Source organism: Salvelinus namaycush, chromosome 15 (assembly GCF_016432855.1).
Source record: "Salvelinus namaycush isolate Seneca chromosome 15, SaNama_1.0, whole genome shotgun sequence".
NCBI lineage: Eukaryota > Metazoa > Chordata > Actinopteri > Salmoniformes > Salmonidae > Salvelinus > Salvelinus namaycush.
Genome location: NC_052321.1, coordinates 31,963,637 through 31,990,834, shown reverse-complemented (window position 1 = coordinate 31,990,834; position 27,198 = coordinate 31,963,637). Strand labels below are relative to the sequence as shown.

The 27,198-nt window shown below is 45.1% G+C and overlaps 1 protein-coding gene across 7 annotated transcripts; it reads left to right on the top strand.

Moving 5' to 3' along the window:
* hectd1 (HECT domain containing 1) lies at positions 1-27,198 on the top strand. 7 transcript variants are annotated; one of them, XM_039009759.1, is made up of 41 exons: positions 2-216; positions 1,998-2,281; positions 2,564-2,798; positions 3,260-3,487; positions 3,687-3,968; positions 4,513-4,783; positions 5,148-5,224; positions 5,773-5,871; positions 7,228-7,342; positions 8,137-8,311; positions 8,678-8,816; positions 9,016-9,186; positions 9,371-9,593; positions 9,831-10,094; positions 10,361-10,437; positions 10,834-10,968; positions 11,250-11,396; positions 11,687-11,781; positions 11,879-11,984; positions 12,116-12,250; positions 12,469-12,608; positions 12,724-13,047; positions 13,171-13,337; positions 16,094-16,270; positions 18,329-19,141; positions 19,961-20,182; positions 20,403-20,581; positions 20,867-21,023; positions 21,189-21,411; positions 21,523-21,577; positions 21,889-22,071; positions 22,419-22,635; positions 22,792-23,002; positions 23,212-23,413; positions 23,727-23,864; positions 24,040-24,671; positions 24,928-25,006; positions 25,094-25,187; positions 25,292-25,442; positions 25,748-25,892; positions 26,164-27,198. In XM_039009759.1, exons 2-41 carry the CDS (start codon positions 2,142-2,144, stop codon positions 26,299-26,301), a joined length of 7,761 nt encoding a protein of 2,586 aa, XP_038865687.1. In that variant the 5' UTR covers positions 2-216; positions 1,998-2,141; the 3' UTR covers positions 26,302-27,198. The 7 variants fall into 7 exon arrangements, with proteins under 7 accessions (XP_038865693.1, XP_038865692.1, XP_038865687.1 ...); XM_039009761.1 differs by having other exon boundaries at positions 2-345; positions 18,470-19,141; XM_039009760.1 differs by having other exon boundaries at positions 2-345; positions 20,403-20,536.

Below are 27,198 nucleotides of genomic sequence, written 5' to 3'. Positions count from 1 at the left end.
CGTAGCCTCGTGATACATACGACGGAGAGCCAACTGTGTTAACGAAACGGCTCTCCATTTCGCTCGGATGTGTATTGCATTACCGTCCACTTTGACCTTAATGTCTCGGTAAAAATACCTAGGAATTAAGCTGTTTTTTCTTAGGTTAGCGTGTTCCTCTACATACTATTTTGTTTGATCGATCGTCATTTTCTTCTCGTCATCTGCTGAAAGACCGTGAGTGATTATCTGATATGTTGGTGCTGTAAACCAAGCGACCCAATTTTTCCTATGTGTTGTGACTGACGGAACTGTGGCGGCCTTGGGCTCTCCTGGAACTGAAGCCTCGCGGATTATGTGTTCATGGTCAGGCCATGTATTATAACATTGTAGCTGTTATTACGACCGTGGTTTGAACTATTCAGTATTTTCCAATTCTCAAAATATGCATGTTAGTTAGTAAATATTTTCTGCTTGTAATGTAATTGTTTAATTTTAGACAACTAGCTAGCGAGACACCCAGTTAACGTTAGCTAATCTGAACAGCGTTAGGAGTTAACTGTTAGATAACGTTAGTTACATTGACAAACATTAGCTTGTTGTAGCCAGTTGGCTAAAACTGATATGCAGAGATCAACCAGAAAAACACAATGTTGCCTGTTGGCGTACTTCTATACAGTCCGCTATGTTTAGATTCCCTCCCACCACACACTTAGCTTGAAGTAGCTAACTCGTATTTAATATATTAGAATTTACTGGCAAAAGCCTTTAACCGGTTACCAGTTACTTGCTAACAAACGTAACAATCCCTAACTAGCTAGTTAATTTAGCTAAAAATAGCCAAAAGTGAACTACATTAACGTAACTGACTACAGTACTAAAAGACAGTTTATGGAAGAACAACATCAGATAATAATGTAGCTAACTGGTCAACGTTATGACGTGTCTTCGTGGACAGATGGCTATGCTGATAGAGCTGGGCTAGCTAGCGGGTCAGTAACGGTGGGGCCTTATCTAGAGCTAGCAACTGGTAGCTTGTTTATGTTAGTTAACTATGCAGTTTAGCTTGTTTGTACATACAGTACGATTTTTATACTGCCACTTTTTAGCTAGCTAGGTTGTCTGTCACAACTGCAACGTCAGTAGCTTGTCAATTACAGTAGCAAAGGTAGCTAACAGTAGCAAGCTAACTTAGTCATGTAGCTAACGTTAGCTGGCCTGCAGTGGCAGTAAAAATGAACCAAGTCATGATCTAACTAGCTAGCTAGATAGGCCTATTTTAAAGAACTGCTGACTTGAACATATTTGCTCTCCTTTATGGCGATATTTGTGACATTAGGTACTATAATAATGATGATCATGTCACTTTAGTGAAGAGATGTCTGCACATAGGCTTAATTAGTGTCTCTATTGTCAGACTGTAAATAATGAAAGATGGATCAATTCTACCTACCTACAATACTTTTTTGGACATTCTGTTTGTATCTCAAAGCAAATGGAACCTAGGCCAAAATCCGACACAATAGCTCAATACAACCTCTTGGGTTGCTAGAGTCATAGAAAGCTCAAGCACTCTGTCAATTTGTGATTAATCTGTTGATAAGATGATATGCCCCAAGCCTGTTTAGCCTGTAGCCATCCAGGCTCTAACAAAGGAGACTGTTCTGCTGTTAATCAATGTAGTTCACCCCCCAACTGAAAATATTTGATCTCACTATTGTGTTGAGATGCTACCTCCACTCTACATACAGTAGCCGGAGAACAGGTTTTGTGCCCCACTTATTTTCCTGAGAGGAAAGGTCACGGTTGTTGTTTAGTTCTTTATACCAATTACCATGTTTCAGCTGTTACACATAAACTAGAGACAAACCTTTGTTGTTCTGACTTGCCCAACATAATCCCATTGGCAACTGCAAATTTGAGGCAGCCATGATTAAACTAAATGCCAGCTTTCTCTACCTCTCTCTCCTTCTACCTTCTCTCTCCCATCCCTCCCTCTGTCTCCCTTCCTCCCCCAGGTGAAGGAGGACTTCATGACACACGGGAGGGAGCAGTGATTGGACCTATCAGTGTTTTCGCCATCCAGCGGATGAGTCCCCAGCTCAGCCCACAGCAGTGATTGGGCTAGGTGCCAGATAGGGAGCTGTAGCAGGGGGGTGATCATGGCGGACGTGGACCCAGACACCTTGCTGGAGTGGCTCCAGATGGGCCAGGGAGATGAGAGGGACATGCAGCTGATTGCCCTGGAGCAGCTCTGCATGCTGCTGCTCATGTCTGACAATGTGGACCGCTGCTTCGAGACGTGAGTCACAGACACACATTCAACTGTTGATCTCACAAATGTCAACTGTTGGGCTCACAAACATCTCTCAAACATCCCAAGTTGTTGTCATACTGTTGAGGACAATGCAGTGCTTATACAAACTGTGTATAATGACAAAACAACAACTCATTTTATGTGATTAATGAGTCATGCACAGCTGCTTGTTTATATGTCATTCAAGAGGTACGTAAGAGGTCTTCTAACTTCCTTCTAATGGGATAAATAAAAGTAAAAAAAATGTCCTCTGTCCTCTTCTCCCAGGTGTCCCCCACGCACCTTCCTCCCAGCCCTGTGTAAGATCTTCCTGGACGAGAGCGCTCCGGACAACGTGCTGGAGGTGACGGCCCGCGCCATCACATACTACCTGGACGTGTCGGCTGAGTGCACCCGCAGGATCGTTGGCGTGGAGGGGGCTATCAAGGCACTGTGTAACCGCCTGGTGGTGGTGGAGCTCAACAACAGGACCAGCAGAGACCTGGCAGAGCAGTGTGTCAAGGTATGCTTTTTTTATTACGAAAATGCTCCTGACGAAGACTCAGTTAGGGAACATCATACCAGTGTGGAGATCTAGTTTTTGGTTCTACATTATTCAATTATGCCCCTTGCCTTTTTCATTTTTCATGTGATCAACTGGTGGCTTCAGGCTCCCTTTCACTGTTTACGCAAGAGAACGTTCTTTCCCTTTTACCGGAGACGTTTTATTCAAATCAGAAGATGCAAATGAAGTCTTGAATATGCAGGTCATATTTCCTCTATCTGTAGTGTACACAACAAGTATATCTGTTTGAGGAAGGGCTTATGTTTGTAGAATAATAGAGAACCTGCTCACTATCAAAAGTAGTCGGGTGCTGTGTACAGGCCATAGTGAGATTGACCACACACCATAAAATAACACCGTAAATAATCAATAATGAATGTATTATTTTGTTGACTGAACTTGTGTTTGTCATTTGTCAGGTGCTGGAGCTGATCTGTACCAGGGAGTCTGGAGCAGTGTTTGAGGCTGGGGGTCTGAACTGTGTGCTTAGCTTCATCCGGGACAGCGGTCATCTGGTCCATAAGGACACCCTGCACTCTGCCATGGCTGTGGTGTCTCGCCTGTGCAGCAAGATGGAGCCCCAGGACTCCTCTCTGGAGACCTGTGTGGAGTCCCTCTCCAGCCTACTCAAACACGAGGACCACCAGGTGAATAGAACACCCACTCAAGAGTCATCAGTGGGGGGACACATTGGTGGTGGATGGATGAGTTTTCCCTTTACCATATAAATACTTTGATGTTCTGGAGAGGTAGTATATAAATCGACTCAATTATCATCGGAAAGAAGCTCAAAGGTCTGGTTGATTCCATTGTTATTGATTTAAAATGCAACCCATTGATCCACAGGTGTCTGACGGGGCTCTTCGCTGCTTCGCCTCTCTGGCGGACCGCTTCACCCGTCGAGGGGTGGACCCGGCGCCTCTGGCCAAGCACGGGCTGACAGAAGAGCTGCTGTCCCGGATGGCTGCTGCAGGAGGCACGGTCTCCGGCCCCTCCTCCACCAGTAAGCCAGGCCGGACCTCCACTGGGGCCCAACCCACAGTCGCTGATTCCAAACTCAGCAACCAGGTGTCCACCATCGTCAGCCTGCTCTCCACCCTGTGCAGAGGTTCTCCCCTCGTCACCCATGTAAGGACATTTTACATTTGGTCTTGTTTAAAAAAAAAAATACACAGTTACAAAACAAATTGGTCCAATATACCCTTTCTGAAATGTAATCTTCAAGGACCAGCCCAAATCTCAAAGGCACTACACTCTGGGAGGAGTTTTATTAGAATGCTTTTTAAATGAAGTCCTTAGCCTTCTTGACAAATTATTGCAGTTTAATTTGCTGCCAAATTGGTAGCTGTGTTTGGTGTTATGTGCCCTCTGGGACACATTTCTGTATTAGTAAGAATTCATAATTTATTCCAAAACAATTTTATTGGCACAGAATGTTAATGTATGAACTGCAATATCTTAAAAGCTAACGGTAATAACAAACAAAAAACTTGGAAAGCATCCAGTTTCAGAATATTTCAGTGACGAGCGCTGTATTGTAATGAGAGCTATGAGGAAGTGAGAATGGCTAGCATAGGAGAATAATGAATTGGGGTAATAATTTCCAGCTGTGTTTTTGTTTTGCCTCCTCCCTGTGTGTGTGCGCGCCTGTGTGTTTCCTGTGTGTGTGTAGGATCTTCTGCGCTCTGCGCTGCCTGACTCAATGGAGAGTGCCCTGCAGGGGGATGAACGCTGTGTTCTGGACACCATGCGTCTCGTGGACCTGCTGTTGGTGCTGCTGTTTGAGGGCCGCAAGGCTCTGCCCAAATCCACCGCTGGCACCACAGGACGCATCCCGGGCCTGCGGCGGCTGGACAGCTCCGGGGAGCGCTCCCACCGACAGCTCATCGACTGTATCCGCAGCAAAGACACAGATGCGCTCATCGACGCAATCGACACCGGGGGTGGGTGGATATATGGTCAAAGGTTATGCACTATAAAGGGAATAGGGCACCATTTGGGAAGCTGACATCCTATGTTTTATTCTTCCTCCTCTTCTTAATAACTAAATGTAAATATCAGGTTGTTTATTGTTCCTGGAGGATGTTGCCGTAGTGATAACCAAAAGATACCTTTGTTATTATCACCATGTGGTGTTTCTGTCTGGAGGCTACAGGGGGTTGTGGCAGAGGAAGCTTGTCCAATCAGGTGGAATGGTGCCCTTTTTCCTCATTCATTTCAGCCTTTTGTTTGCATAATGGTAGATGTATCATGTTTATGATGGCGTGCACGCTTTGTCAATTCCCCGAAATGATTCCCGTGTTTCAGCTTTTGAAGTGAATTTCATGGATGACGTTGGGCAGACTCTTTTGAACTGGGCCTCTGCGTTTGGCACACAGGAAATGGTAAGATGTTAGCTATTATTTTTAGACTTGAGTCTGTATCCCTCCATCTCTTTACAGGGTAATTGTAATAGTTTACCCTGTACATTATGGCGGCCATTATACATGAGAACAGAACAGAATGGCTCATTGTGCCCAGGAAATGAAGGATAGTATCTCCTCCCTGTTGAGCTGGAAGAACAAAGCTGTTCACAACCAGGAAGGGCTCAAGGCTCTGACAATAGGTGTCCATAGCAACAAACAGCAGCATAAACATGAATGAATGGTGTGTATCCATAATGTGGCCTAATGCAGCCTGACTACTAGGGTTTGGTTGAATAATTGCTTGTTTGTCACCTCGAAACCAGACCACAACACAGGTCTATCACGTTGTCTTACAAAACACCTTGTATTCATTAGGCTCCAAACAGAAGAAAACAGACTAGGAAGGACTGCATGGACTAGTTTTCATAAGAAACATACATTTCTATTTGCTGTTTCAATGTTTTTAAAAGTGTTCCTTTGCCTGGACCATGTTGAATAGCTGCTGTTTGTTGTGGTTGGTGTCCCAGGTTGAGTTCCTGTGTGAGAGAGGTGCTGATGTCAACAGAGGTCAGAGGTCCTCCTCCCTCCATTACGCTGCCTGTTTCGGGCGGCCTCAAGTAGCAAAGGTAGCTATGCTCTCTTTAACCCTCATAGGAAATATCTTCTGATGCTCTGTTTTTGACCAACATCCATTGACAAAGGCCCAGGAGCCGGAATGTTGGGCGCTGGTTTATGTTGATTTCAATGAATGTAAATTGAGCACGGCACTCCATCCTTCTCTATATGTTGTTTGGAAATACACTACATGACCAAAAGTATGTGGAGACCTGCTCATCAAGCATCTCATTCCAAATCATGGACATTATTAGGGAGTTGGTCCCCCTTTGCTGCTACAACAGCCTCCACTCTTCTGGGAAGGCTTTCCACTAGATGTTGGAACATTGCTGCGGGAAGGATTATTGAGGTCGGGCACTGATGTTGTGCATTTAGGCCTGGCTCATAGTTCAATTCATCCCAAAGGTGTTCGATGGGGTTGAGGTCACGGCTCTGTGTCGACCAAGTTCTTTCACACCGATCTCGACAAACCATTTCTGTAATGACCTCGCTTTGGGCACAGGGGCATTGTCATGCTGAAACAGGAAAGGGCCTATCCCAACTGTTGCCACAAAATTGGAAGCACAGAATTGTCTAGAATGTCATTGTATGCTGTAGCGTTAAGATTTCCCTTCACTGGAATGAAGAGGTTTAGACTGAAGCATGAAAAACAACCCCAGACCATTAACCCTCCTCCACCAAACTTTACAGCTTGCACTATGCATTGGGGCAGGTAGTGTTCGCCTGGCATCTGCCAAACACAGTCCGTCGGACTGCCAGATGGTGAAGCGTGATTCATCACTCCAGAGAACGCATTTCCACTGCTCCCGAGTCCAATGGCGGCAAGCTTTACACCACTCCTGCCGACGCTTGGCATTGCGCATGGTGATCTTAGGCTTGTGTGTGGCTGCTCGGCCATGGAAACCAATTTCATGAAGCTCCCGACGAACAGTTCTTGTGTTGACGTTACTTCCAGAGGCAGCTTGGAACTCAGTAGTGAGTGTTGCAACCAAGGACAGACAAAAAAAACTTTAGCACTCGGTGGTCCCGTTGTGTGGCCTACCACTTCACGGCTGAGCCGCTGTTGTTCCTAGACGTTTCCACTTCACAATAACGGCACTTACAGTTGACCGGAAATTTGACGAACTGACTTGTTGGGAAGGTGGCATCTTATGACGGTGCCACGTTGAACGTCACTGAGCTCTTCAGTAAGGCCATTCTACTGCCAATGTTTGTCTATGGAGATTGCATGGCTGTGTACTCAACGGGTGTGGCTGAAATAGCCGAATCCACAAAGTTGAAGGGGTGTCCACATACTTTTGTGTAAATAGTGTACAGTTAGACCCTATGCATGTTTCCTTAGTAAGTATCGCTGTCTGTGTCTCTAGACTCTACTGCGACATGGAGCCAACCCTGACCTCCGAGATGAAGATGGGAAAACTCCCCTGGATAAAGCCAGGGAGCGTGGCCACAGTGAGGTTGTAGCCATCCTCCAGTCTCCTGGTGAGTTATAAAATATGAACATAATCACACCTTCCAATGATTTTCGATTTGATTTGGGAGTTGATTGGTTGACGTTTATTGTTGTCCTTGAGGAGGAAATGATTTCGAAGTTACATATACATAGAAACAACAACGAGCAAACAACAAACCAGTGGTGTAAAGTACTGAAGTATAAATACTTTAAAGTATTTTTTTTTGGTATTTATATTTGACAACTTTTACTTCACAACATTCCTAAATAAAATAATGTACTTTTTACTCCGTACATTTTCCGTGACCCTCAAAAGTACTCGTTACATTTTTAATGCTTAGCAGGACACGGGTCCAATTCACCCACTTATCAAGAAAAAATCCCTTGTCATCCCTACTGCCTCTGATCTAGTGACTCACTAAACACAAATGCTTCATTTGTAAATTATGTCTAAGTGTTGCCCCTGGCTATCTGTTAATTAAAAAAACAAGAATATGGTGCAATCTGGTTTGCTTAATATAAGGAATATGAAATTATTTATACTTTTAGTTTTACTTTTGATACTTAAGTATATTTAAAACCAAATACTTTTACTCAACTAGTATCTTACTGGGTTACGTTTGCTTGAGTCATTTTCTAAGTTCTCTACTTTTACTCAAGTATGACATTTGGGTACTTTTTCCACCACCGCAACAAACGGACATAGCAGCTGGGTTAACCGACTGTCAGTAAAAAACCTTGGTTATGAGTGACCCATATCATGTTCTTTATCTGAAAACAAGGACAGTGGTTATGTGACAACCTGTTGTGTTCTGTTCTGTAGGAGACTGGATGTGCCCCGTTAACAAAGGAGAGGACAAGAAGAAGAAAGATGCGAACAAGGAGGAGGAGGAGGGCAGTGAACCCAAAGGAGACCCAGAGATGGCCCCAATCTACTTGAAGAGACTGCTACCAGTATTTGCACAAACCTTTCAGCAAACCATGCTACCTTCTATTAGGTGACTTTGAGAATCATTTGACCAATCGACCCAAGGTCCATATAAATGTACTGTAACGTTACCAGTGTGTTCTATGCAACATAAAATCATTAGAATGTTACCAATGACTAGGATGATTGACTCAAACACATTTGATACTTCTCCCTCCCACCCACACAAGACAAAATGCTCTTGTTACTGTATAAGTTGTCTAAGCTCATAGATGTACACTACCATTCAAAAGTTTGGGGTCACTTAGGAATTTAATAATACTAATAATACTATTTATATGACTAAGCGCCTGAATGTATTTTCATTTCAGTAGGGATATATGCAAATACATTGACACAACGCCATTAACACATGCCCCCCCCCCCCCCCCCCCAGGAAAGCTAGCCTGGCTCTGATCAGGAAGATGATCCACTACAGCTGTGAGGTGCTGCTGAAGGAGGTGTGTTACTCTGACGCCGGTCACAACCTGCCAACCGTGCTAGTGGAGATCACCGCCACCGTGCTGGATCAGGAGGTAAGGCAATACACGACATCCATCCCTTTGTGTGTGTTCCACTGCTGGATTAGGAGATGTGTGTGTGTGACCCACCACTGTTAACAATGCCGTCCACCACTGACCTGATGCCTGTCAAGCTCTCTAGTTGCACCAGGTTTCATCCACAGTGCTTGTGTCTGGAGGCTAAGTTAACTGCGGTGTCTTTCTTCCTCCACAGGATGATGATGACGGTCACCTGCTGGCCCTGCAGATCATCAGAGACCTGGTGGACAAGGGAGGAGACGTCTTCCTGGACCAGCTGGCCAGGCTGGGCGTCATCAACAAGGTGTCCACTCTGGCCGGACCCACCTCAGACGACGAGAACGAGGAGGAGTCCAAACCAGAGAAGGTGAAATAAGAACACCACATTGCAGTCAGACCAAATATGCACTGATGGAGCTTTGTGATGTCTGTATGTTAATGAAAAGCACTCTACAAATGTATTATTATATAAATGTATCATTCAAGTCTATCTCTGGATAAGTGTCAGCTTCATGACTAAAATGTAAATGTATGTCTCTTTGTCCTGCCAGGAGGACGAGCCCCAGGAGGAAGCCAAAGAGGTGCAGCAGGGGAAGCCTTACCACTGGCGTGACTGGTCCGTCATCAGGGGGAGGGACTGCCTGTACATCTGGAGCGACGCTGCAGCCCTGGAGCTCTCCAACGGCTCCAACGGATGGTTCCGCTTCATCCTGGACGGCAAGCTGGCCACCATGTATTCCAGCGGCAGCCCCGAGGGAGGCTCCGACAGCTCAGGTAGACCTAGCTACATACCTGGACTGTTATGACTTGAACTTCCCCCAACTAGCTACTTATTCCTCTTCGTCTCCTTTGGGACATAAGGCCAGTATGAGCTCCCTCCACTTATGTACATGCAGTTTTAAATGAATGAATAACAGTATTATACTGGTGATTTCGCAACCAACATCAACATGTTCCAATTTGTCTAATGTGCTAACGACGACATCATCATATCCTTGTTTTCCCACCCAGAGAGTCGTAGTGAGTTTCTGGAGAAGCTGCAGCGTGCCCGGAGCCAGGTGAAGCCTGTGACAGCCAGCCAGCCCATCCTGTCTGCCCTGGGTCCCACCAAGCTGACGGTGGGGAACTGGTCCCTGACCTGCCTGAAGGAGGGAGAGATCGCCATCCACAACTCTGACGGGCAGCAGGCCACCATCCTCAAGGAGGACCTGCCCGGCTTCGTGTTCGAGTCCAATAGGGGCACCAAGCATTCCTTCACCGCTGAAACGTCACTAGGTCAGTTGGTTTGGACTTCAGTGCATATAGGTCATAGAATTCATGTTGTATTTCATTCTGTAATTAAGTGTTCCTAAATCGTTTAGAAATGCATATTTCTAAATAAGGAAAATGTAAATCAATAGTAAGGATATCCTCTGCTAGAATGAGGGGAGGTGGTGATGGCCAGGGGAAAGCCATCAAGTGCACCAGTTCCTAGTCTGGTTTGCATTCTATGGGGATTGTCTTTCTAATAGTTCCTTTTCTGTTTGTTTTGCGTTGTACAGGGTCAGAGTTTGTTACCGGCTGGACTGGGAAGAGAGGAAGGAAGCTCAAATCCAAATTGGAGAAAACAAAACAGAAGGTGGATGTTTTGTTTTCTAGCAGTGACGTCAGTCTGCTGTTCAGTGTTTTCCAGTATTTTTTATTTTTTTTGTTTCTCTAAAGCCAGCTTCCTACTCCCTGAATTTAGAAGTTAACTTTGTCTCTTTTGACAGGGACACAGATTGTCTTTTTGCTTTAGAACGCATGACATATTACCCATCTAGTTGTTAAGCCGTCATATCATTCTTTTAGATTCTATGATACTGTAGTTACCCCCCAGTCTTTCCTTTGCCCAGTGAGACTAGATCTCCTCCCTGTCTGTTCCTGTGTTTTGCTATGTGGTTGTTTTGCCTACCTTAGTTGAATGCGCTGGATTTGTAAGTGTCTCTGGATAAGAGCGTCTGCTAAATGGCTAAAATGTAAAATCTAAATGTAGGTGAAGACTGTGGCCAGAGACCTGTATGAAGACCACTTCAAGGCGGTGGAGAGCATGCCCAGGGGGGTGGTGGTCACCCTGAGAAACATCGCCACCCAGCTGGAGTCTGCTTGGGAGCTGCATACCAACAGACAGGTACTAACTCAGAAGCACATCAACTCTAACCTCATTTATATCACAATCCGATAACGTTATGCATACCAACAGACGGGGGTGAGGGAATTGCCTTGGAACACTCGCACAACAGCACTCAGTACTATTTTACAGTGAAATCGCTACAATGATAAGATTGAGTAGATTTTTATTTGACTTACTCTGACATGGAGTTTTTGTTCTCTTGGTTGTTCTGTCTGAAGCTATAGGAGACAGGTTTGATGGCACGGTGAAAGTTAAATGTACTGCTTTGTCTGTTGCAGTGTATCGAGGGAGAGAACACATGGAGAGACCTGATGAAAACGGCTCTGGAAAACTTGATTGTGGTTCTCAAGGATGAAAACACCATCTCCCCATATGAAATGTGCAGCAGTGGCCTCGTTCAAGCACTTTTTACTGTCCTTAATAATGTAAGTAGGTTAGGATCAATGGATGGTTGAGGCATTTTGGATGTGGTCTAAGATGGTACCCTTTTTCCAATATAGTACACTACTTTTCACCAGGGCCCTTTGGGCAACAGTAGTGCACTATATAGGAATCCATTTGGTCTGCAGATTTCTCTTCCTTGCTTAGTCTTGTTCTCAACACTGTCTGGGCGTCCAACTTCCTCAATGTTGGGACAATAAAACTTCCTGAATCTGAATATTTTGTGTCGTTAGTCCAACTCCTGCTCAATTCCTGTTTTTCTTTTCTTTTTCAGAGTGTTGAACTTGACATGAAACATGATTGTAAACCATTAATGGAAAGGATAAATGTATTTAAAACTGCATTCAGTGAAAACGAAGATGATGAAAGGTAATCTAATAATTTGGACTTTAATATAAGTTATTATATATATTTCTTTTAAATAAAGTGTTAGTGGCTCATCTCCTGGTTTGTCCCACTTATTCAGCCGACCTGCAGTAGCCTTAATCCGCAAACTACTAGCAGTCCTGGAGTCCATTGAGCGGCTACCTCTGCATCTGTATGACACCCCAGGCTCCACCTATAACCTGCAGGTGAGTCTCTCCTCCAGCCGCACCTCACGCTAGTGTTAGTGGTGGTGACCAGTCGTTTGTTTGTTCCAGCTACCTGTTTATTGCTTAGGGTCAGTAAAACGGATTCGTCATTCTTTGTGTGCGTGTGTTAGATCCTGACGAGGAGGTTGCGTTTCCGTCTGGAGCGTGCCCCTGGGGAGACGGCGCTGATCGACCGTACAGGGCGCATGTTGAAGATGGAGCCCCTGGCCACCGTGGAGTCTCTGGAGCAGTACCTCCTCAAGATGGTACCGCCCCCTTTACTTCAACCCTGTTTCATCCTCTCATTATCTGCCATTCGGTGTGTTTGAGGGGATCAGTTTGAGCAAGTTGAGGTGCTAGTCTTGATCACATAATAGAAGTTATTTAGTATGCAAGGTGATTTGAAGATCAGTGATTCTGTGCATTCCGACTGCAATGTAGTCAATCTCAAACATGCACGTAATCTCGTCTCTCTCTCCTCCAGGTGGCCAAGCAGTGGTACGACTTTGACAGATCCTCCTTCATCTTCGTCAGGAAACTGAGAGAGGGACAGACCTTCACATTCAGACACCAGCATGACTTTGACGAGAACGGAATAGTTTACTGGATTGGCACCAATGCAAAGTAAGTCTCCTCCCATTGTCTTTATGTACAAAGACCTGATAATGAGCTTAATGCTCATGATCCAATATAAGAAAAACAACCTTGTATTAATTTAGTGTTTCCTTTGTGTCTCCAGGACTGCCTATGAGTGGGTGAACCCAGCAGCCTACGGCCTGGTGGTAGTGACCTCTTCTGAGGGTCGTAACCTGCCCTACGGCCGACTGGAGGACATCCTGAGTCGGGACAGCTCTGCCCTTAACTGCCACACCAACGACGATAAGAACGCGTGGTTCGCCATCGACTTGGGCCTGTGGGTCATCCCCTCGGCCTACACCCTGCGCCATGCCCGTGGGTACGGCCGCTCTGCCCTCAGGAACTGGGTGTTCCAGGTGTCCAAAGACGGCCAGATCTGGATGAGTCTGTACACCCACGTGGATGACTGCAGCCTCAACGAGCCAGGGTAAGTAAGCCTTGTCCCAGACAGAATGGCCCATAGGGCAGGAGATTCTCAACAGGAAAAACTCAGGACCCTAAACCTGTAAGTCTGATTTTAACTGTGAGTTTGTGTCCTGTCCTGTCGAAGGTCCACAGCCACCTGGCCTCTGGACCCTTCGAAAGAGGAGAAGCAGGGCTGGAGACACATCCGCATCAAGCAGATGGGGAAGAATGCCAGCGGGCAGACCCACTACCTGTCTCTGTCAGGCCTGGAGATCTACGGCACCGTCAGCGGCGTGTGTGAGGATCAGCTAGGTAAGAGTCTGCACCTGGGTCCTCTCAAAGTTTCTTCCATCTAGGGAGTTTGTTCTTGCTACTTCTGCTAGCTCTTTGGGGGTCTAAGCTCTCACCAGTGCTGTCAAAGAACAGTCAAAACACTTAATGATTTTAACAATGCTGTTGATCCATCCTCACTTGTCTCATATCACAGCCATTAAACTCTGTAACCCTTTTAAAGTCACCATTGGCCTGAAATCCCTGAGCGGTTTCCTTCCTCTCCGGCAACTGAGTTAGAAGGGACGCCTGTATCTTTGTAGTGACTGGGTTTATTGAAATACCATCTTAAGTGTAATCAATAACTTTACCATGTTCAAAGGGATATTCAATGTCTGCTTTTATTATTTTTACCCATCAATCAGGGAAAGCCTTCCAATTGTTTATCCACTGTAAATTTTCACGTTAGGGGATTTTCGAAACACTTAAAATAAGGGCTGTTTCGTGTAGGCTTACCCTGGCGTGACGTTTTGATAACCATTTAAATCTCTCGGACAAGGTGACTTATCAATATATTTGGCTCTATTTACTCAGATTCTAAATTGCTAATTAGCATCAGATTAAACATCATGCAAACTACAAATCCCTGCAAGCTCCAGCACGTCATCTATTGCTGACTCTTCTGCTAACAGGTATTGTCAATGTAAAACTTGCACTAGACAGTTCACAGAATTTTTGTGGGGTAAATGTAGGCAAATAATATATTGATTTTTTATTTAACCTTTTATTTAACTAGGCAAGTCAGTTAAGAACAAATTCTTATTTACAATGACGGCCTACCCCGGCCAAACACGGACGACGCTGGACCAATTGTGCGCTGTCTTATGGGACTCCCAATCACGGCCGGATGTGATGCAGCCTGGATTCGAACCAGGTACTGTAGTAGTGATGCCTCTTGCACTGAGATGCAGTGTCTTAGACTGCTGCGCCACTCAGTAGCCCCTTTTATATTGATAAAAGTCACCTTGTCCTAAAGAGATTTACACGGTTATCAAAAGGTCACGCCAGGTTAAGTCTACATGAAACGGCCCTTATTTTAGTGTTTCTAAAATCGTCCGATGGGAAAAATGAATGGTGGGAAAACGATTGGAACCATTTCCCTGTTTGACTGCTAGGTTTTATGGGTATTATGACACATACTGTGATACTCTGTGGCCTTTGTGGTTGAGTCTGAATTCACTGCTCTAGTGAGGGACCTTACAATTATCTGTATGTGTGGGGTACAGAGATGAGGTAGTTGCTCAAAAATCACTTATGTGATTTGTTAAACACATTTTTACTTGTGAACTTATTTAGGGTTGCCATAAAGGGGTTGAATACTTTTAGACTCAAGACATTTCAGCTTTTTTATTAATTTGTAAAACATTTGAAGATCATAATTCCACTTTGACATAAAGTATTGTGTGTAGGCCAGTGACAGAACATCTCCATTCAATCCATTTTAAATTCAGGCTGTAACAATAAAATGTGGATAAAGTCGAGGCGTGTGAATACTTTCTGAAGGCACTGTGTATGCGAGGAGTACTCTTTTTGCTGAGGCCGACACTGGTTGTATACTGGGGAAAAAACTATAAACGCAACATGCAAGAATTTCATAGATTTTACTGAGTTAGAGTACGTATAAGGATATCAGTCAATTTATATAAATTAATTAGGCCCTAATCTATGGATTTCACATGACTGGGAATACAGATATCTTTAAAAAAATAAAGGTAGGGGTCCTGGATCAGAAAACCAGTCCGTTTCTGGTGTGAACACCATTTGCCTCATGTTGCGCGACATGTCCTTTGTATAGAGTTGATCAGATTGTTGATTGTGGAATGTTGTCCCACTCTGTGCAAAGTTGCTGGATATTGGCGGGAACTGGAACATGCTGTCGTACACGTCAATCCAGAGCATCCCAAACATGCTCAATGGGTGGTGACATGTCTGGTGACTATGCAGGCCATGGAGTAACTGGGATATTTTCAGCTTCCAGGAATTGTGTACAGATCCTTACGACATGGGGTTGTGCATTATAATGCTGAAACATGAGGTGATGGCGGCAGATGAATGGCATGACAATGGGCCTCAGGATCTCGTCACGGTGCATTGAAATTTCTATCGATAAAATGCAATTGGGTTCGTTGTCTGTAGCTTATGCCTGCCCATACCATAACCCCACTGCCGCCATGGGGCACTCTGTTCAGAATGTTGACATCAGCAAACCGCTCATCCACACACCGCCATACACGTGGTCTGCAGTTGTATGGCCGGTTGGATGTACGGCTAAATTCACTAAAATGATGTTGGAGGTGGCTTATGGTAGAGAAATGAACATTGAAATCTCTGGCAACAGCTCTGATGGACTTTCCTGCAGTCAGCATGCCAATTGCACGCTCCTTCAATGTGAAAAATCTGTGGCATTGTGTGACAAAACTGCAAATTTGTTGCCTTTTATTGTCCCCGTGTAATGATCATGCTGTTTTAATCAGCTTCTTGACATGCCACACCTGTCAGGTAGATGGATTATCTTGGCAAGCTGACTAACAGGGATGTAAACATCATTTGAGAGAAATAAGCTTTTTTTTGCGTAAAACATTTCTGGGGTCTTTTTATTTCAGCTCATGGAACATGGGACCAACACTTTACATGTTGCGTTTTTATATTTTTGTTCAGTGTAGTATGTTTATGAATAATTATTAATTTGCTTTTAATGACTCCAAGCAATCTGACCCGTCTCCTTCTCCCCTCCACAGGTAAAGCAGTGAAGGAGGCAGAGGCCAATCTACGCAGGCAGAGGCGTCTGTTCCGCTCCCAGGTGATGAAGTACATAGTGCCAGGGGCGCGCGTGGTGCGGGGCATCGACTGGAAGTGGAGAGACCAGGATGGCAACCCAGCAGGAGAGGGTACGGTGACGGGAGAAGCCCATAACGGTAAAACTCTACTACAGCCTAAGCCCACACCATCTAATATAATGTCCCTGTGTGTGGAACTGAACCCCCACACACACAGCTTGCATAGAAAGCTTTTGTTTTTCTATGAAAAAAGGGTTTAAGAAATATTCTTAAGGGACTTAGTCGACTGACATGATGATGCATGTTTAAACTGCTAAAGCAGGACATAATGCAGAGCTTTATCCCAGAATAAACCCATATGTCACCCCATCATCATCACATGTGGGGAGTGTTATAATAGTTGTTCAGAGGAATCGGGCTGCGTAACTACGGCTATTGAACATAGGGTGTGCAAAAACTAGTAACAATGGAGTCATTGATACAAATATCGTAGACCATTTATTTTTTTTAATTTTTTTTTTACAAATTGTGAACATCAAGTGCATTTACATGCTTTGAGGAGCCTTTTAGTACATCTTAAAGGGCAATCCACCACTTTTCAAGCTCGTTTTCATTATCTCTAGCCCATTACCAGTGTCTACATATGTGTCTACATATTCTACTTTTTGTTGGGAAAAAATATACAGTTTAAAAAGTTCTACCCAATTAAAATGTAAACATTTTAACAGTGATTTTCAAACACTGAGATTTGCGGTGACGTGGGGGCAATAACATTCCCTCCCTCTGGCCTGAAACTCATTGCAGGCTTTTAAAAAACTTTTATTCTTACCCTTTGATGTCACAGAAGCAGTTTTTAGGACCTTTTTAACTACAGAGCATAGAAACGTGACATTTTCACATATGTAGACACTGGTATCGTGCTGGAAATAATGAATAGGAGGTTGAAACTGGCGGAATTGTCCTTTAACCCAAATCTCCTTTTTACTAACTCTCTCGTCTCACCTTTGTATGTTAAATACTGAGGGTCGAGTTGGTCTGAAAGAAATCAACCAGTAGTTGTTCATTATGTCCTAATATAATGTTTGCGCTTACATAACATCTGTGCCTTAACCCTGATCAGTAACTTCAGAAACAAGGTCTTTACAAGACATTGTACAGGTGGTCGGTGGCCGGTGCTACTACACAGTTCCAAACGGGACAGTGTTTTTTTTTCATGGCTTTCCCACTAAAGGCTGTTACTTTCCTACTTTCTCTTCTGCTTCTGACCTCACGCTACAGGCCTATTACTTACTCCTCTCCAATCCAATCGGGAAACAAGGCCATTCTTTGTTAATGAAGGATAAATAATAACCTTCAAGAGCACTTTAACTGCAAAGCAGTCTAGTGGCTGATCTAAGTCAGTGCTACTGCTCTGCTGTGTGACTAGACTGCGTTATATTGGGCTCTTGCTCTTCCTGCCGCATTATTAAATACAAGGGCCTGAAAAGCATCACATATTACCTATCTCTGTATGCCGAACGTCTTTTTAAAACCACTCATGATCATTTTACGCATTTCACTAAACTTGCAAAACTGTCACTACCATTATACCCTTTTTGTTATTAGTTTGCTAATTTGAAGCGCAACCCTCTCCCCCAACGTACCAGGTAACCTTTTCGTACTTGTACAAGCTATCTGTTAGATCTCTGGGTAGCCATGTGTTTAAATACTTTTTGACTAATTGTCTCCATCAATCAACTAAGTGCATGTTGATGTCACAATTTGCAAGCACTGAATAGACTCACTCCATTGCAACTATATTATATTTACATTGACAAAAATATTCTTCAGTTCCTTTTTCTCAGGTGGCTTTTAGCTTCGCATTTGCAAAATTCTACTTTGCTTGTCATTTTCTGTAACTCATGATTTCTATCTGATTGCTTCACCTGGACCAAAGTACTAGACCATACAGTATTGTTAAGACAACCAATATCTCAATTAGACTTGCCATTGATTTAACTATTCAGCAATATGCTAAACATACTATCAGCTTCAGCATAGCTGCATAGAATGGCTTGCTGTTGTTGAATTAGTCTGAAGCTGTATTCAGCCCACCTGTCATTTGTCATAAACAAAGGTATTTGGTCCAGTGTCAAGCCGAGCTGCTGTCTTGACTTGCTCTCTGCTGGGTCTCACAACATTCATATCCCTTTCCAGGCTGGATTGATGTCACCTGGGATGCTGGTGGCTCAAACTCTTACCGTATGGGTGCTGAAGGAAAATTTGACCTCAAGCTTGCGCCAGGGTACGACCCTGAGTCTGCGCCATCACCCAAACCTGTCTCATCCACTGTTTCAGGCACAGCGCAGTCCTGGAGCAGCCTGGTGAAAAATAACTGTCCGGACAAGGGCGGCTCCTCCTCGGCTGCAGGGGCCAGCTCTTCAAGCCGGAAGGGCAGTAGCAGCTCGGTGTGTAGCGTGGCCAGCAGCAGCGATATCAGTCTCAGCTCCACCAAGGTAGAGCGCCGGGCCGAGAGCCTGCTGGGGGGGGTCCTAGGGGTCAGTGGTGGCACCATCGGGGCAGAGGGCCAAGAGCCCATCGTGGTACTGTCCTCCGAGGCTGGATGCGTGTCCAGCACGTTAACTGCTGAGGGCGGCGAGCGGAAAGCAGGTGCGGACAGGCAAGAGGCTGTAGACGCCACGTCCATCTCCATGGCACTAGTCAGCGTCAGCTCGCCTGACGTCAGCTCCGTGTCCGAGTCCTCCAGTAAGGAGGCGGCTTCCCAGAGGCCTCTATGTTCTGCGGCCAGCGCCCGTCTGTCCGTTAGCTCTCTGCTGGCGACCAGCGCTCCCATGAGCTCCAGTGCCAGCGTGCCCAACCTGTCGTCACGGGAGGCCAGCCTCATGGAATCGTTTGTGAGGAGGGCTCCCAACATGTCCCGCACCAATGCCACCAACAACATGAACCTGAGTCGCAGCAGCAGCGACAACAACACCAACACACTGGGACGAAACGTCATGAGCACTGCAAGTAAGTATTCAGCCTATACTGTCTGCAGGCCAGGGATGCATGGGATACACAGCCCTCAGCATTCAGTTCTCCTCAGCCTTCAGTGCACATAAAGGGACCACTGTCCAGCCGGCTATTGAACATGATTGGCATGACTTGTAGAAGGAGCCTTCTAACTTGGGTTTGAGATTTGGTCACACTTTTACATAAAAGTAGAGTTTAGCTTCAGCTAGTACAATAATAAATTAATAAATTATAAAATGTTTACAACCTGGAGTAGTTGTCAATTTTACATTGCAAGGACACGTTTGAACAAGTACTGTGAATGCACAAGTCGCAAATATATGTAAAATGTTTTGCGTTGTGTTCAATATTGATAATTTGATCACCACACAAAGGGAAGGATCAAAACAGTCACTCATCTAGACAAGAAGAATAACTACTGGCTTCACATATAAGAGTGGTGTTGTTGCTTTTGTGTTGTGTTTTGTTTGTCTTTGCTCTAATATTAAGCTATCTTGTTGAACCAAGGAGAATCCAACACCTTTTTTGCCTTTGCTGACAGTGCATTACTAAAATTAATTTATTTCCATTTTTTTTGTCATCCTTAAATAGAGCTATAGAAATAGTGAGCAGTGGATCATTTTATAATGTTGACATTTTATTTACTTAACATGACTTCCAGTGGTCAGAAGATGCTGACCGAGGCTTGAATGTGACAAGCATGTGTAGTGGTAGAAGAACAACCAGCATTGTTTGAACTGGAATCAGTCAAAATAATACCTGCTTCTTTTTCTGTTTGGGAACTAATCGCATTTTTTGGTTTTTGTTTGTTTGCAGCTTCTCCTCTCATGGGTGCACAGAGCTTTCCTAACCTCACAACCACTGGCACCACCTCAACTGTTACAATGTCCACATCCATAGTAACCAGCAGCAATAATGTAGCCACGGCAACCACAGGTTTGTCGGTTGGCCAGTTGCTCAGTAACACTCTGACCACCAGCCTGACCTCTACGTCTAGTGAGAGCGACACTGGTCAGGAAGCTGAGTTTTCCCTCTATGGTAGGCTATACTAGACTTACTATTATTATACATCTCTTTCCTCCTCCACACCTCCTCAGCTTCTTCAACATTTAACGTGTTTCTACTGCCTAACATCCATGTTAACATTTGGCACATCTTGACTCCTCATACATTTGGCCAGCGCTTTCTGTCTCGGAGAAGTGCATGATGATCAGAGTTGTTTCTAGTGAGACCTCACACTTGAGTGCTCTCCCTGCAGACTTCCTGGACAGCTGTCGCGCTAACACGCTATTGGCTGAGTTAGATGATGAAGAGGATCTGCCTGAGCCAGATGATGATGATGATGAGAACGAGGATGACAATCAGGAAGACCAAGAGTATGAGGAAGTTTTGGTACGGTCCAGGGTAAACCTTGGTTTCCACATTCATTTTAATAGGGTAAAATTTGTTGCAGTTTCTCTTCATATAGTGTACTTGTCGATTGCATGCTTGTACTCCCTTTTTAAAAATAGTTGCCTGAACCTCCCTTAAGTTTGTCTGTAAATTCTGTGGATTGTGAAGTGTGATTTAATGTATGTGATTTTTGTTAGTGTTTTGTTTTTATAAATGTTTCTTTATCCTGTAGATGTCTAATATCGGTGTTGCATGTTTGTGTTGGGTGTAGTACCTTGTCTGCCACTCCCAAAGAGCTGATGGCGGTTGTTCATGTCGTGTGTTATACAGGAAGAGGAAGAGTATGAAACCAAAGGGGGTCGGCGTAGAACCTGGGACGATGACTTTGTCCTCAAACGCCAGTTCTCTGCTTTAGTCCCGGCGTTCGACCCCAGACCAGGCCGGACCAACGTCCAGCAGACCACTGACCTGGAGATCCCTCCCCCAGGTAAACACACCACACCAACAGTATTCAGTTCAATATGTATGACTGTGAATGGACTTGGTTTTGTACATGATTACTAGACAAATGGCAAGTCTTTCACACATGCTTCAGTTGAACTCTAGAGCACAGTGGTGAGCTTTTTCTCCATGTCTTTCCTTGTCCCTACAGGTACACCTCGCTCTGAAGTCCAGGAGGAGGTTGAGTGTCCCCCCTCCCCCCACCTCGCCCTCATCCTCAAAGTGGCAGGGCTTGGAACCACCCGAGAAGTTGAACTACCTCTCTCCAACTACAAGGGTACTATCTTTTACTATGTCCAGAAGCTCCTCCAGCTCTCCTGCAGCGGGAGCGTCAAGTCAGATAAACTGCGGCGGATCTGGGAACCCACATATACGTAAGTCTGAATGGTTGTTGTTTTAGCTTTTCCTCGTGATTCTGTGGTGAAACCTAATCTAAAAATAGCCTTTTGATCTCCTTAATGATGTTTCGACTTTCTGTGTTGCAGGATAATGTACAGAGAAATGAAGGATTCAGACAAAGAGAAGGAAAGTAGAAAGATGGTAATTGACAGGTTTCACATCCCCTCAGTCTTTCTATCCTGCCCATTCAAATCTTGGCTGTGAATTTCTGTGGCTGTTCTCAAATGTGTAGCTAAATGTTCTTCCTGGATAGCTAGCCAGCTAGACAGCCATACCTCACTAACCTTTTAAAGACGCAAGGAGACTGTGACTGAAAACCCTATTAGTCATAATGTAACTAGAGTAACTGCACCGGCCTCTTTAGTGGTTAAACCAATCTACTGTAATGCATGTCTATTTGCCTTGAGACTTTACAATCAGGAAAGACCAACATTTGGTTCTTCCTGTTGTAGGGTTGCTGGTCTGTAGAGCATGTGGAGCAATACCTTGGCACTGATGAATTACCAAAGAATGACTTGATAACCTACATGCAGAAGAATGCAGACTCATCTTTCCTGCGCCACTGGAAATTAACCGGCACTAATAAAAGTATTAGGAAAAACAGAAATTGTTCTCAGCTCATAGCTGCATACAAGGTATAGAACGACATCAAGATGTTGCTTAAATATCTGTCTATTTTCTCTTTTGATATCCTTTTCTTTCTTGCTTGACTGTCACTTGTGTTAGACAGTTGTTGCTGTTTTCTTTAGCTAAATGGCTTGTGGCTGTTCTGTAGATAATGCATTACCATGATTTCCATAGACGTCAGTGTTGTGAATCTGTTCCGTTTCATTATTTTGTCATACGAGAATGCAGTAATTGTACAGTAAAATAGCCTTGTCCAGTTTTATGCTACTGTCTTCACTGTTAATCAGAGTTAGTATAGGCAGGGAGCTGAAGGAAACATCCGGTTTTAAACCACGGTCCATATGATTGCTTGCAGGACTTCTGTGAGCATGGATGTAGGTTAGGGGGCCTGAGCCCTGGGTCTCTGGGTGTCATGCAGACCTGTGACATTCTGAGTGTGGCCAGGGAGCAGGCCCAGGCCAAGGCTGGCTCCAGTCAGAGTGCCTGTGGAGTGGAGGACGTGCTCCAGCTACTCCGTATCCTATTCATCATCGGGGGAGACCCCCACGCCCACGCACGCACTTTCCAGGAAGGTACGGATACACATCTCGGAACACACACTCTGTATCCTCTTCATCATTGGGGGACACACACACACAACTACCAGGAAGTTATGGCTACACCCCTTCATACCCCCCCTGTTTGTGTTCTTAATGACACATGTTGTTAATCTACTGTGTAATGACTAGATGTGGATGACCTCCAATTCAATGCATCGCCTGAGGAATTCACCAGCAAGAAGGTCACAACAAAGATTCTCCAGCAGATAGAGGAGCCTCTGGCCCTGGCCAGTGGGGCCCTCCCAGAGTGGTGTGAGCAGCTTACCAGCAAGTGTCCTTTCCTCATCCCCTTCGAGACCCGGCAGCTGTACTTCACCTGCACTGCATTTGGAGCCTCCAGGTTAGTGCTACTTGACATGTAACAAAAATGCGTGTCTGTCACGCTCTGTATTCTCCTGAAGATGGTGCATGGTCTTGTACTGCATTGAATAACGAACATTATGCTCCCTCACATATTACAGGGCCTATTATTGAAGATAAATTCTTTGAGTGCTGTCCATTTCATTCACCTTATTCTATACTGACCCTGTATGTGCCTGTGTCCTCAAGGGCAATAGTGTGGCTGCAGAACCGGCGGGAGGCCACCATGGAGCGCTCACGGCCCTCCACCACAGTGCGGAGGGACGACCCTGGGGAGTTCAGGGTGGGCCGGCTCAAACACGAGAGGATCAAGGTCCCCCGCGGAGACCAGATGATGGAGTGGGCTGAGAGCGTCATGCAGATCCATGCCGACAGGAAGTCTGTTCTGGAGGTAAAACACCACGCCAGATTACACCATATTACGCCAGATTTAAGCACATACATTTTACTCCTGGCCTATAAAGCACGCTCAATGGAGGATCTGTGTGAAGAGATTATTGGTTGTCATTGGTTGCCATGAATAAGTGGTCCACATAATGCTATGTGGTGTGAAATAAGTCCTCATTCATCCAATTCATAGTCTTCAATTTTGTAAGCTTAATGTACATGTTGGGGTTTTTTTACAGCTTGGTGATGTGTTCCCCTATTTGAATGGCATGGCTATGAAAGTTTGTATTGACTGACCAATATGTCTCTCTTCCCAGGTTGAGTTCCAGGGGGAGGAGGGCACAGGCCTCGGTCCCACCCTGGAGTTCTATGCTCTGGTGGCAGCTGAGTTCCAGAGGACTTCCCTGGGTATCTGGCTCTGTGATGACGACTTCCCAGACGATGAGTCTCGCCAGGCAAGTGCCGCTTTACTGTCACATGAAAACCTAAACAGTAATATTTGGACAATATCCATGCAATTACATGTTCTCATTTTCCTCAAAAACAACATACTGTATGTTTAGATGTTATGAACTATGTCAGTGTCACTTTAATATTTTTGGGGATTAACTGTGTGTGTTGTACTATCAGGTGGATCTGGGTGGGGGTCTCAAACCTCCAGGCTACTACGTCCAGCGCTCCTGCGGCCTGTTCCCGGCCCCATTCCCCCAAGACAGTGACGAGCTGGAGCGCCTCAGCAAACTCTTCTTCTTCCTCGGTGTCTTCCTGGCCAAGTGCATCCAGGACAACCGCCTGGTGGACCTGCCCATTTCACGACCCTTCTTCAAGCTTCTTTGCATGGGTGACATTAAGAGCAACATGTCCAAGCTGCTCTATGCATCCCGCGGAGGCCCTCTCCTCCTTGATCCTACCGAGCAGCACCGCCACTTCTCAGAGATCCAGTCGGAGGCGTCCACCGAGGAGAGCCAGGACACCTATTCCATCGGCAGCTTTGACGAGGACTCCAAGTCCGAGTTCATCCTGGACCCCCCTAAACCCAAGCCCCCGGCCTGGTACCACGGCATCCTGACCTGGGAGGACTTTGAACTCGTCAACCCCCACCGGGCCAAGTTCCTGAAGGAGATGAAGGAGCTGGCGGTGAAGAGGAGGCTGATCCTGGGGAACAAGAGTCTGTCTGAGGATGAGAAGAACACTAGGCTGCAGGACCTCATGCTGAAGAACCCCATGGGCTCTGGACCACCACTTAGTGTAGAGGACCTGGGGTGAGCACAGCGCCCACCACCACTCATTACTGAGAGAGCTTCTTAAATTTAGTCAAGAATTCAGTGGATAATATCCTGAATTGGAATGGCATTTTTGCTAATTACATTGTTTTGTAGGTGACGTATAATCACTTGTGGTACATTTTTACAATTTGCTCACCTGTTCAGTTTCCAATTATGCTGATTCATTATTTGATCCTTGACCGCTGTATCGTTGTCATTCAACATGGCTAATTTTGAGTCCCTTTTCTCCCAGATTGAATTTCCAGTTCTGCCCCTCATCCAAAGTGCATGGGTTCTCAGCAGTGGACCTGAAGCCCAATGGAAATGACGAGGTAGGTAGAGAACTGCACCGCTAGAGTTTTACTGGTTAGATGAGTGGTGTCTAAATCTGGCCTGTGCCCCTCTGTTAATCCTTCCAGATGGTGACCATGGAGAATGCCGAGGAGTATGTGGAGCTCATGTTTGACTTCTCTATGCACACTGGCATCCAGAAACAAATGGAGGCTTTCAGAGGTATGCCTATTGAAACAACATGCGGATTAGCGTTAGTAATCACATAGCAAAAAATTGTTTGCGCACTACATTTTGAATGTAATGAAATTAACTTATTTTCTCAGAGGGTTTTAACCGAGTGTTCCCCATGGAGAAGCTGAGCTCCTTCAGTCACAAGGAGGTGCAGATGATCCTCTGTGGAAACCAGTCTCCTTCCTGGACATCTGAGGACGTCATGAACTACACAGAGCCTAAGCTGGGCTACACTCGGGACAGGTATGATGGCCCTCGTATCTACTACAGTTTATAGACTAGATAATTTACTCTGGCCAGCTTGAAAAATGTTTGTTAGATCTCCTTGTATTGACGGTGTTGGTCGTGTTTTAAAAGGGGTTCAAATAACAAGAACTGAAATGGCGAAGTCGCTGACATGACCAGAACGTTACTTAGTTCCTAGAGGAACATGGGACCTTGTACTGCTGCGCCAGTACATCAACTGACACTATCTAACAGCTTGTTGTTTTCATATTTTGCTGGAGAGACCTTTTTAACTGTTGTATCTGTTCTCGTCCTCTCCACAGTCCTGGGTTCCTGCGTTTTGTGCGGGTGCTGTGTGGCATGTCATCTGACGAGAGGAAAGCCTTCCTCCAGTTCACCACAGGATGCTCCACTCTGCCCCCTGGTGGTCTGGCCAACCTGCACCCACGCCTCACCATCGTTCGGAAGGTAAGGCTCTCCATGAGACCAATCACTGCTGAGTTTAGGGAACTTTGTCAACCTTGCAGTACAGTAAGCCATCCTAATGAGGTTGATATGTTTCAGAAATGCTGTCAGTAGAAATTTGGGAAATGTTTGACATTAAATGTATTCTGTTCAGCTTTAAAATCATAGTATTGTAATGACACTACCTCCACCACTTGAATCTGCCACTCCAGACCTCTGGGATTATAGAGCAGGGCTGTGACTGCAACACAGTTAACCTAATTGTTCCCCCTAGGTGGACGCGACAGACTCGAGCTATCCATCTGTTAACACTTGTGTGCACTACCTGAAGCTGCCAGAGTATTCCTCTGAAGACATCATGAGAGAGCGCCTCCTAGCGGCTACCATGGAGAAGGGCTTCCACCTCAACTGAGCATGCTCCGTCTGCCCCATTATGACTGACCAACCCCCCCCTGCTGGTGAAGCCTGTTGTGTTTTGTTGCAGAAAAAGAAACAAGCTGTGCTCTCTGAGATCTCTCCCCCCTCCTCCCAACCCCACATCTCCCCCCGTCCTGTCCTTTCCCCCTGAAAAACAGTCCCATGTTAACTCAATAGCTAGTGATACAGATAAAACCAGGGACGCCCCCCCCACCTTCCCTCTCCTCCGACCCACCTGCTTACTTGTCACAGCTCCCTCCCCAGGGCACTCTGCTGCTTTAAGGGCTTGAGCAACTGGAAGACGGGGCAGACAGTTTCCTCATGTTCTACAGTGTTTACTATCTCTCTCTCTCATACTTTGGCTGTGAGCATCTGTGTACAAGTTCTCTGTAGTTTTTGGGTTTTCAGATTGCCATCACCCGGCTGTCAACCTCCTTCCTTTCCCTGCGTCATGTGAGGGGAGAAGGGCAGCTGCTTCTGTAGAGCTAACTGTAGAGTGTTTGGGCATTTCCTTACCAGGTTGTTTTACTAGTGCCTGCGTTGTTTGAATATTAGGATTACCTTGTTCCTTTTACTTCATCTAACATCATACAATCATGATGCACATGCTTATTATTTTTCCTTTCGTTACTGTGTGTATTTTGATGTTTATTGCCCTGCTATAAGGATCAAAGTCCCTGAGTGCATTTGTGTAATTTGATCAAAGCTAGAGACAAAAACACTGGTTCTGTGTGCAAGGCACATTTAAAAAGGAAAAAAAGCAAGCTATGCTTTCCCTTGTATTTTCTTTGTATATTATAAACATTTATTTAACTCAAGTTGCAGTTTGAAGTAAACAGATATTTTCAAATGTGTATGCTCCAAAAATAATCATTAAAATGTTTGCAAAGTA

Excerpts from the sequence above, each read along its gene's own strand:
- hectd1 (XM_039009759.1), top strand. The coding sequence starts at position 2,142 with ATGGCGGACGTGGACCCAGACACCTTGCTGGAGTGGCTCCAGATGGGC. Across the intron at positions 11,985-12,115 it reads GCTCCACCTATAACCTGCAG|ATCCTGACGAGGAGGTTGCG; the intron begins GTGAGTCTCTCC and ends TGCGTGTGTTAG. Across the intron at positions 22,072-22,418 it reads AGCTCATAGCTGCATACAAG|GACTTCTGTGAGCATGGATG; the intron begins GTATAGAACGAC and ends GATTGCTTGCAG.